The sequence below is a fragment of the Vulpes vulpes genome, chromosome 10 (genome assembly GCF_048418805.1).
Source record: "Vulpes vulpes isolate BD-2025 chromosome 10, VulVul3, whole genome shotgun sequence".
NCBI lineage: Eukaryota > Metazoa > Chordata > Mammalia > Carnivora > Canidae > Vulpes > Vulpes vulpes.
In genome coordinates, this window is record NC_132789.1 from 75,833,249 (window position 1) to 75,845,233 (window position 11,985).

The 11,985-nt window shown below is 42.8% G+C and overlaps 1 protein-coding gene across 38 annotated transcripts in view; it reads right to left on the bottom strand.

Annotated features, from left to right (window-relative positions):
- The window catches only part of ANKS1B (ankyrin repeat and sterile alpha motif domain containing 1B), a 1,023,959-nt gene that overhangs the window by 67,059 nt on the left and 944,915 nt on the right, over window positions 1-11,985 (bottom strand). For 24 of the 38 annotated variants that reach the window (XR_011994935.1, XR_011994933.1, XR_011994934.1 and 21 more), the window contains one exon: window positions 11,100-11,279. The exons of 4 other annotated variants lie outside the window; for them this stretch is intronic. Coding sequence is in view for 23 of the 34 variants with exons in the window: in XM_072724637.1 (XP_072580738.1) it covers window positions 11,100-11,279 (180 nt within the window). In the remaining 11 variants the exon portion in view is untranslated. The remainder of the gene's footprint in view (window positions 1-11,099; window positions 11,280-11,985) is intronic. 10 more of the 38 variants (XR_011994937.1, XR_011994938.1, XR_011994939.1 and 7 more) reach the window with 1 other exon arrangement.

Below are 11,985 nucleotides of genomic sequence, written 5' to 3' on the forward strand. Positions count from 1 at the left end.
CTCCCTCCTTCCTTGTTAACGGATTCAAATACTCAGAGCACACAAAATAAGCCCTCAGCTACCCAAGTAGGAGGGAACATACAAGCTATGCGATGTCTGTTGTTCATTTGTAGAGATAATACATGACCTGCGTTCCCTAATAGGACAGCTGTAGCCCTAAATGACGACATACGATTATTTGTGAGATCTCTTCAGAAAAACTGAAGCAGAGAGGAAAAAGGGACACTGAAATTGAGATTGTATTGTACAGCTCCCCACTTTCTCCGGACGTTGCAGGGAATTTAAGCCAATTGGGATCACGCTGTTTATTGCAATCTGGGCTGTTTGACTTGTTCTACCTCAAACATTGGATGCCACCATTTTCAGAACCATTAAAACACCGAAATATTAATAACTCATTCAGAAATGTGCCGATCAGCTTTTTTTTTTTAAAATAATAATATGAATTGCAGCAGAGGAGCTGGATTTTGCAGAGTAATACTGTTCTTTGCCTGTAACATCTTTTTATACATTATGTTCCCTTCTTGAAAACTGAGGCTGTCGTTTTCTTTATTTAAATCCATTTATTGACTAGATGCTCAACATTGCTTCCTGCCTCTGGTAAAAAAGAAGTACTGGATGAGGCCGTTCCATTCACCAATGTTGAGGCCCCACTATTTCTCCATATCATCCGTGTAGAAAATATGGAAAAACGAGGTCTAGTTGAATGATTATCTTAAGTGACGCCAACCCTACAGGTCTCTGGTAGGAGATGCAGTTTCTTCCTTAGTCCTGTCTGCTCAGGACTAAACACGTTGGAGAGATTACTTGAAAGGCATGCTTTTTTGAAGTAAGCTTTTTTTTTTTTAAGATTATATTTCTTTATGAGAGAGGGAAAGAGAGAGCGCGCACACAAGCAGAAGGAGAAGGAGAAGCAGACTCCCCACTGACCACGGAGCCCCGATGTGGGACTCCATCCCAGGACCGAGAGATCATGACCTGAGCTAAGGCAGACGCTCAACCCACTGAGCCCCCCGGGGCCCCCCAGAAGTAAGCTTTTTAAATCAGCACATGATGTGGTTGGGGAGGCTCACTGATACGTGGAGTGCTGACCAAGCTTAAAAAGACACTGATAGACGAGGATTATTGGGCGAACAACCTGATAAAGCTGTTTTTGCTTGAAAGGGGTGATGTCAATGTAAAACCCCGCAGTAGTTCACACACCCCAGTCTGAGGGCTGAGGAGGGAGGTGTGGCTCGTGGCCACCGGTAAAGGCTGGGAGACTGTCATGAAGAAAGCTCAGCAGTAAACAATGTGTTGATGTTGTTAAGCATGAGCACCCACAAGGCCTGGGGCCTGCAGCCCACTGGGCGGGGCGGCTGGCGGCCACGGGGAGACTCGAATGCTCTGTAGCCTGAGAGAACCGCTCCGGCAGAGGGGAGCCCACTTCTCCCCGCCTCCCCAGGGCCTCTACTTCGTACAGTCCATGTGGCCTTGTGTAAGCAGCACACCCTCCTTGCTTTCATCTCCTCCTCATACGTTGTATCAATTGGTGCTGCCTCCGATAATAATGGTGATGAGCTAATTTACCAGACCTAGTAGGCGGGGGATATACTACTATTCCAGATAATTTTTCTTTTCTTTTTTTTTTTTAAAAAGATGTTACTTATTTATTCATGAGAAACACAGAGAGAGGCAGAGACACTGGCAGAGGGAGAAGCAGGCTTCAAGCAGGAAGCCCGATGTGGGACTCGATCCCAGAACCCCAGGGTCACGACCTGAGCCAAAAGTAGATGCTCAACTGCTGAGCCACCCAGGCTCTCTGTAGATAGTTTTTCTAAGAGATGAGGGAACATCCCAATTTGTCTCTAATCTGGGGTCCTAGAAACCTGTGGATTTGTGGTGCCTATAACTTTGTATAATCTAGTCTATATATATTTACAGCGTGCTTATTACAGGGAATTTTAAAATGATGAAGGGAGAGTCAGGCCTTGCTACTACACTGCCAACATACACTTCACCATAAGAGGAAAAAAAATTTTAAATATAAAGTATAATGATAGATTTTGATGTACGTTAACTCATAAAGTATTTGAAAGTATTTAAATAGGGGCATCAGCCATGAATCCTTGCCAAAGAGCTCTAGTGCTAACTGGGTTATACACAGATGGGAACTTCTTATAGTATTCGAACTCTCTTCAAAGAACTATCATTTCCACACCAGTGGAGAGGTATTAGTTTAGGTTTAGAAGCTGGAAGATAGACAGTTTTATAAAACATTGTTAAATATGATGAGCTTTACTTTACAGTGCATTTATGCCCAGTTGTTAGTTGAAAAAGCATAGTGTAGAAGTTTTCTCAAAATAATGGATACTTTCTAATAAAACAACCCATACATGAAGCTTTAGAGCATGTAAAATACTTGGACAACTACTCCTTTACTTGTGCCTCACAAAAATAATGTGACGTGGGCATTAATTTCATTTTAGGAAGAAAAACACCAAGATTTCAAATGGCTGAAAGGCTGGTTCAAGGTTATGGAGGTAACAGATACCTGAGATGGGATTTTTTAAAACCACTGATCTCATGACTTCAGATCTGGTATTTTTAAAAAGCTCATTAAATTAGGCATGAAACACTGAAATCAATACTTGTGTGATACGACAATTTTCTATCAGACATTTTCAGAATGTCAAAGTGGGTTTATTTAGGCACTGACTTTTTTGGCACTGCCCGCAGAGAAGCCATTCCCATCTCCGGTCACGGCACTCGGTCATGTGAGGGGCTCCTTTCTCACCCCTCAGTCTGTGTGGTGCATGTGGTGGAAGCTGAAATCCCCTCTAGGTACATGACCTACGTCTGGCTAATCACATCACATATGCGCGCACACACACCGTCTTTTGTAATTTGCTCTGGACAGATAAGTGATCCAAAAAGACAGCCTGATCTGAACAAGTGGGCCTTAATCCTGGGACTTTTTTGGGGGAACTCTTGGAAGGATAATCCCTCTTTCTTGTAGTTTCCTGTTGAACAGGAACTGGATTTGAAACTCTCCCATATAGAGAAAGCCTGTTTGGGAGAAGAGCCAGCCCAGAGAGGAGAGCTGAACCATGAGAAGCCAAAGAACAAGACATGATAGCAGCACCCGGACCCATGTCTCCCTGGACTTTGCAGTGGAATGATTCAAACACACGTCCCTTTTTTTACTTTAAGACACCTTGAGTTGGATTTCTGTTACTTGCATGTAGCTACATGAGTCCCTGCAGGTGTATTACCTCAGTCGTATACAAACGGAATTAGCTGAGAGAAGACCGCAAAATTAGCCCTGTTTCTTCCAGACATTAAAAGACCCTGTCTGCATTTTTTTTTTTTACATTGGAAGAAGAAAAGGAAGGGGTGGGAGAAGAGAGAGAGAGAGAGAGAGAGAGAGAGAGAATGAATAAGCGAATTCTCCTACCCTTGAAAATTTATCAAGGTCACATTATGACAGCCAAAACTCTGACCTGCAGACCCAAGAACTGGACTGACTGAATATAATGAGAAACATTCCAAAGATTTAACAAGTGGAAAAATAGTCTGGTGTGCCTTTGTGAGTAAGCTGCTCACTGTCCGCAAGCCGAAGGCACCAGGAAATATCATGAGGTCAATTCCACTGAAATAGGGTTTTTATATACTGTCAGGTTTCTTATTTATTCAGTCAAAAGTAGGATCTTTTATACTCATGTGTGTGTGTGTGTGTGTGTTTTAATTCATGGTCTGTTTTTAATTGGGAACATTCACTTTGGTTAAGTACCAGGACCCGGAGAGAGGGAGGAGACATCAAAACTTCTGCAGTAAAATAAATGAAGGTGTTTAGGTCTGAACTGGCACCTGTCAGAACCAACTCCTGATTGCCTAATTTGCCTTGCTGATGGACTTGACGGAGAATGAAAGAATACAGACTTGTAAGACGAGCATCAAAATCTAAAAAGCGAATCCATCAGAGTGATTCTCCCTCCCACTTCTTCCCATTATTTTTGTTTTTAAACTGATGTACAAGATCGACAGTAACACTCCAATGTTTCCCCCAAAGACGCTAATCACATTGGAATTTCCAACCCCAACATTGTCATGGGGAGAGCAGTGTGTATTTTGAGAAGAGGCAATTATCTGTCCACATTAATAAACAAAGTTCACACACATCGGGTTTAAATTCCAATTATGGAAGCAACCTTTTCCACTTTTGCTTGGTGTGATGCCTTTGGGAATAGGTGGCTGGTGGTCTAGAGTTCTTGACTCGAAACAGGGCACAGATATCATCATCAACATCCCAAGTTATCTCTGAAGCTGGTGTGTCAGCTTGTCAACCCGACAAGCTGTCAAATCAGGAGCTCCTGATGGAAGAGCTTACTGAGTTTATTCTTAACTTTCTTTCTTTCTTTCTTTCTTTCTTTCTTTCTTTCTTTCTTTCTTTCTTTCTTTCTTTTTCTTTCTTTTCTTTCTTCTTTCTTTCTTTCTTTCTTTCTTTCTTTCTTTCTTTCTTTTCTTTCTTTCTTCTTTCATTCGGGTTAGGTATTATCTGTGCTTGAGTATCAGGAGTTGCTCTCTAGACCTTCATGGAAGAAAATTTTGAAGTCACAGACAGGATGAGCCTTTCCAAGCAGTGGCTAGGTGATAGAAATCTAAACTCAAACTGCCATTAACTTATGAGCATTTAAAAAAAAATCTGGTGCTAACACAGTAATAAGAAAACTTAGTTTGAGGGAAAAATCGCTTTGTTAAATGGTGTTCCTTGAGCATAGTTGTGCTGTTTTCTGAAGGCTGGTTCTGTGAATTCCCATAATACCAGAGCAGTGGGTAGCATTTCTGGAAACAACAGACTTGCTCTCCCAGGTAAAGTGTGAAAGAATAAATGACCATCTTCCTTCTTTCCCAAAGATGGCTAAGCATTTGCCTATGGCCTGAGATACCCATGCCTTTCTAGTGATTTTGTGTACTGTGTATTTCAAACAAGTTCTAAATTTCACTTAAGGAAAAAATAATCCCTCTTTCTCACTTAATGTTTTGCCCTGCCATGTTAAAATAGTAATCACACGCCATTACTATAGATATTCTTTGCTACCTACCTTTTGAAAAAAGTTTTTTATTTAAACTCCAGTTAGTTAACGTATTGGTTTCAGGTGTACAATGTAGTGGTGCAAAGGAGCGATTAAGGAGTGCCACATCCTCATGTGGCCTGAATTTGTAGAGAACTATTCCATCTGTCCTCTGCTTCTTCTGGCTTTGTGCTCACAGCACACACCCCTTTTCCATCATGAGAGATACTTCTTGGCAGCCTTCATATTTATACAATTAAAGTAATAAAGAACAAAATTCCACTTCCATTGTCCATATATATTCTACGCATGGATAATACTGGAACAACAACAAAGATGGTCTTTGTGGAATGTTACAACCACCTGAGTGAGACTTACTTTTCTAGTATCTTTGGCGTCACCTGGCCCCATCATGAACCAGGGACCTCTGAAGTAGGGACTGACAGGTGACCGACCAATTTGAATTGAAAGTCCTAGCATCGATGTATCAACACAGTGATTGACAGTTTAGAATATGCTTTCACGTAAATGATCTCGTCTGACACACACAAATCCCAGAGGCAGGCTTTAGCCACATCCATACCCGAAAACGGAAGGTCAGAGAAACCACGTGACTTGTTATAGGTCACAACAGCCAGAAAGAAACCAAATCAGAACTCCAACTGAAGAAGCCGCTATTTCCAGAAAACATGCACCAGAACTTGTCTGCCCGCCCCGTAGGCTCGTGCCCACATGCAAAGCTTTCACAAACGTGAGTAAAGGTCAGAGTTCTACCTAGACACGTACAGAGAGGGGTCTCCACTGAAAGGCTTAACAAATAACCACGACAGTTTTGCATTAAAGGGTTTTACGGTGATAACATAAGAGCTGATTCAGTAAGTCTCCACTAAACCACTAGTGATTTTATCCTCACTCTGCTTGCTGGGCCTACGTGAGTGTAATCTATTCTAGCACCTGGGAAGTTTGTATTTGTTGAACTGTCATTAAAATGTTGTGTATCGGCAGCCCAGGTGGCTCAGCGGTTTAGTGCCCCCTTCAGCCCGGGAGTGATCCTGGAGTCTGGGGATCGAGTCCCACATCGGGCTCCCCGCATGGAGCCTGCCTCTCCCTCTGCCTGTGTCTCTGCCTCTCTCTCTCTCTCTGTCTCTCTCTCTCTCTCTCTATCTCATGAATAAATAAATAAAATCTTTAAAAAAAAAAAAAAGAACCACCATAAATACGTTTTAAAAAAAAATGTTGTGTATCATGTAAAAATATTTATTTATATTATTCAAGACAGCACAGGGTACTGAGAGCCATAGAGGAGCCAGGCCGTGGTCGGGTCAGCAGAGCGTGAGGCCCGGCTTTGCCATATGCCAGCCCTGGGGTGATGCCCTCACCCCCCAGGCTTCCTTGAGTACGGGATGGGCCGATGGGGGGGGGGTGAGATAAGATAAAGCACAGAGGCTCCCAGACACGGATTTGGAAGAGCTTCCACCTGACTCCGTTTCTGTTTTTCTTCTTTTAACGACAACAGAAGAACAAACATTTGTAGAGCTACTATAATATGTAAAATGAGGTCAAATAAAGAAGTAAGTGATCACTTGTACTTAGCAAGTAATACTGTTTGGATCAAGAAACATTAGGCTTTCAACTGAATCAACTTTCTACTGACCAGGGTGCTATTCACACAAAGCCTTTGCAGTGCCTTACATAATCCCCCAGGCGAGTTCTGATTTGATTTCCTTCTGGCTGTGTGACCCGGACCACTCGAGACTTGTGGTTTCTCAGTCTCCTGGTCTTCAAAATGTGGATAATGTCTATTTCTCAGATTTACGTGCATCAGATAAGGTAATCGCCCTGAATACTGATATTTTGATTTAGATGAGAGGCTTCAAAACACCAGGACTTCTCCATTATGGATTTTCCTCATTAATGTCGAGCTAACATTTGTGCAAAGATATGTATTTCTCTTACTACTTGGGAGCCCTTTTTCTTTTGTGAAAATGGGAGCATCATTTCACTTTTCCATATGTGTTTTTTGTAAATGAAGGACTTCTATAAATGGTGATGAGTTTCACATCGGGAAACTCTTTTTCCTTTCTTTATAACTTTGGAAAATGTGGTTCCTAAACTTTATTAGCTCCATTACTCTCCTTTATTATTCATTTTTAATTTTTATTTTTTAAATGATTTTATTTATTTATGAGAGACACACACACAGAGAGAGAGGTAGAGACACAGGTGGACAGAGAAGCAGGCTCCATGCAGGGAGCCCAACGTGGGACTCGATCCCAGGACTCCAGGATCACGCCTTGGGTCAAAGGCAGGCGCTTAACCACTAAGCGACCCAGGCGTCCTTATTCATTTTTTTAAAAAGATTTTATTTATTTATTTGACAGAAAGAGAGAATGAGAGAGATGCACAAGCAGGGGGAGTGGCAGGCAGAGGGAGAGGGAGAAGCATGCTCCCCACTGAGTAGGGAGCCCAATGTGGGACTTGATCCCAGGACCCTGGGATCATGATCTGAGCCAAAGGTAAACACTCAATCGATGGAGCCACCGAGGCGCCTCTATTATTTATTTTAAGATTATTCTGACTTTCAAATATCACTCAAGAGAATTTCTAAAGATTGTGAGGTGGCCCTAAAAACTGGAAATTATTTGTCCCCTTTCTGATCTATTTTCCACATTTTCACTTGCTTTTCCATCTTTACAGAACTCGGACTAAGAAGCTGACCTGCTGTGTGTAATAGGTACATGAGTAGTTGTGCAGGATAGTTTGTACTAAAATGAGGTAACAGATGTGAAAGTACTTTGAAAATTTAAAAGCCCTAAGTTGTTACTATACAAATGTGAGTGCGACATTCATTTAGTAGAGGTACGTCAATGTGGGAACACTTCAGAGCTTCTGGGCTAATGAGTCCAATTTAGAACTGTAGGCTAGAAAAGCAATGTTTTCAGCATGACAGAAACCCATTGTTTAGATGTGATTATATCATTACGTTTGGTGGGTTAAAAAATGCTGTCAGTACTGAACTCAATTCTGTGTCTCACATGTTAATTTAAGACAATTTGATGCCAGAACATTGCTTATATCAGAATACGAGTAAGCAATAGCCACAGCATCTAAAATCCTTTGTATTCTCAAATAGGTATTTTTCACACTGGTTGAAGTTGAACGCAAGTAAACATCACTCTGGTGTTACTTTTGAAAATCATTTGCCAATGAACAAATTTAATAGCGGAGGGGACATTAAATTTATCTACATTTAACTTTACACATTGGTTTTCCAAGTTAAGCAAAGCACTTTCAAACATCTATTGAGCAGACCTTAAGAAGGCAACACTGCCATGAATTACAGCTGCCACCAAGATCTCTGGGCCTATGACTAGAATTCCAGATCCCTCTGGTGGGGCCTCTGTCACTTGATGGACAGCGATTTCTGAGAACATGGATCTGGCCTGGTGATTTTCTCTTAATTGCATTTTCCTTTCCTTTACGTAAGAAAGCCTGAAGATGGACTTCTATTGTTTGGTGGGAAACAGACTGGTTAGGCAAGCCTTGCCCATGCTATGTAAGCAAGCCCCTTGGGAGAAAGACCCTGGAAAGGAAACTCAGGGCCCCAGCTCCTGGCTGGAAGGAGGTGTAACTAGCTGCTTGCTCGCTGAAATTTTAATCTCTAATTCAAGCCTTTAGGAAGATTCCATTTTATTGGCTAAGCACATAACCTCGGGGAAGAATGCGGTCTAGAGAGGGTAAGACGGATTGTTAAAAAAGCAAATGGATTTAAAACATCATTATAACAAACGACCAGAAAAGGAATGATAAGAAAAAGCATCAACTGAGGGGCTGAGTAGTAGAAAAGCACTTAAATAAAACTGTTCAAACACCAAATCACTGAGTATTTCATATTTTGACAGGTTCGAGCTTTGAAACTATTTTTAAAAGGTCCACATCCATTTCTCCACAATTTTTGGCATTTCTAGACTAGGAAACAGTCCCAAGAGAAACAAATATATATATATATATATATATATATATATATATATATATATATATATATATAAAACAACCAACTTCAATTAACACAACTGAAAGAGTCGTGATCCCACAATCCTTTTTTCTTATTGATCAGATTCCTGTAGTGCCAACTCCTATTTTCTCTGCAGCCAAAGTGCTGTATCGAGCGGCAGGATTTCAGAAAGGTCTAACACACTCAGGTTGGTCCATGTCTACACCTGGCATTCGATCATTGTGAGCAGGACACATGAGGAAAATAAACACGTTCACACAGGCCCTCTGTGGCCCCCCATGTCCCATCCACCCTGCTCACCTCATCCTCCTTCTGCTTCTGGACCTTTCTCGTCTGGCCAAATACAAGTTCATGCAGATTTCAAGGTGAGACCATTCCTGAAAGGGACGCCTTCTGACTGGACAGGAAAAACATCTGAGCTTTCAATACTGGCCCTCGCTTAGGAATCTCATGAAGGAAGTTAAGGGAGCAGTCCTGCTAGGTTACCTCTGAGTGTTCACACGCAGGCAGAAGAGTAATTAATTTCCTCTTTGAAAAAACTGTGCTATGTGCAGAAATTTCAGAGATTATATGAGCATCTCAAATAGGTGACTCTGTTTTTGAGGTTGGCATAGCCAATAGTCGCTAATGCTCTTGAATGAAGCATCCTCGTCTACCCAGGGAAGGGAAAGCTTCAGAAAGGACCCAGTGTGCACTAACGCACAAAGACTACAGGGCTCAAAGTTAAAACAAACCACGTCACTGAAATGCTGTCATTAACCAGATATGGGATCCATAAATACTAACAAGCCGCAGGAAATATCTGAACAGCTTGGGGAGAAAGCTTTCAGACTCTTTAAAGGAACACCAGTGAAAACAGAAATAAGGATTAAAAGCTAATGTTTAAAAAGAGTGAGAGGGAAGATTATTCATTACTTGTATCTCGTGCATTTTCATCTCCCTTCAATAAAAAGGTTGCCTGTAATCCTAGCATCGCCATTCCCTGCACAAAGAACCCAGAGAACAATTCAATATTGAGAGAGCTGGAAGGAGCTGCAATACACCAGACCCTCCTTCTCTCTCTCTCTCTCTCTCTCTCTCTTTCTCTCTCCAGGGCATTTGCCGGCAGGATGGCCATGGTTTCCAGAACATTCTTTTCGCATTTTTTCTTTCATGAGCCGCAGCACAGAATGTTTACCAAAGGCTTTTCGAAACAGAATCTCACCACAAGAAAGATATTTAACAAGCAAAGCAGAGCAATTACAGTCGAATTTTCACCTCAAGATTCTCATCTTAGGTGTGGGAGGCAGAGAGAAGCCTCTTAACACACCAGTCTGAACCCGGGAGGAGGATGCAGAGTCGATTCTGCCGGTTGTCGTCAACAAATCCAAATCTTGACTTCTCAGGCAACTGCAGCGCTAGCTGCCCCTCTGACTGTGTTAAGAGCAGCTGTGCTGTTTGGTTACGGCCGCCTCACGTTTCTGAGCAGCCATCTGAGGGCAGGCTAGACCCCGGCCTCTCTACGGAAACCATAGAAAAGGGTTCTTTATTTCAGTTCTCTGGGTCAGGCAGCGTCATGACCTTCAACTCCTGGAGGCGAGACTATGAGACGACGCAACCCTGTACAAAGGCGTTAACTTGGGAGAAAGTTAACGACATCATGAGGCGTCAGTCCGTCCCTCCGACTACTGCTCCGTCATCTAACCGACTCACGTTTTATCACCCAGACTTTTGTTATTCACTTCCATCGTGATTCGATTCGTACATGGTATGATTCGCCTTGGCACAAAGGCTTTCCAGGTGCAACAAGATCAGATGATTGCTCCCCTAAGAACGGATAACAAGGATCTGTGTGTGCATTCCATTCCTGGGGAGGTCTGTTTCGGTCTGGTCCAAGCGAGTGCGGAATGAAAGCCATGGCATACACGGTAACATTCCGGTTGGGTGGACGACAGGCGTCCGCACACCGTTCAGCTAGTGCTCGATATCAGGATGCATTACCTTGCTATGGGGGAAAGGTAAAAACATCACAGAGGCTTTTAACACCTTACCTGGGCCATCTGCCTCTCCAGTTTTGATCGGGGAATATCATCAAAGTAGTTTTCATTTCTTCTCCTCCTTGCATCGCCCTGCATGATAATGTGAGGAACGTCTAGGGAGCCACCAGTGGTGTAAGTGCTTTGGCTAAGTGATGGAGACAACTGAGGAGGAGTGTGATTACCACTGGGATCCTGAATGGAAATACATCATGAAATAAATACCATGTTCTTGTGGCTAACCTTTGCTTTCACAATTGTGAAATACTGACAAGACAAATTGCGGGGGTAAGGAGTCATTTCTGAATCAATTGCCAAGGAATGGGTGATATGCCGCCATTTTATGAATGGCGTGAGCTAGGCAATACTTCCCCCCTAAGTATTTCAGGTCAAAAGTTGAAAGGATAATCAATCAGACCCTGTTTTCTTGCACCCAGTGCTACGGAGGAGCTCAGGAGAGAGGCACACACGTGTTGGGCACCCCTGACACTATCATGCGTGTTTACAAGGGAAGGAAGTACTTGTTCACGTGGACAGAGTGTCTTCACTGTGGTAGATGCATGAACTGAAAGCCCTGAGGGGGCCTAATGGGTCTTGATTCTCCTTCAAAGGGTGGTCTGGCAGTCAGGCAGGGAAGAGGACACAGTATGGAAACACAGCATGTCACACGCAGACTGCAGAGCAATGCATATAATGACAGAGGATGCGTGTCAACGGCAAAGATGACTCAAGCTGAGGGAAAGTGGTCAGAAGACGAGGGGCGGCAGAAGGCTGGGCTCTCGTGTCTGCAAGTCAGAGGAGGGTTGGACTGTGCTGGGTTTCCAGGCCACTTTCCCCCCAATGTGCTGGGCCTCCTGTGACCGATTAAGACCCTGCATTCTTTCGGGGGAATCTCTGGCTC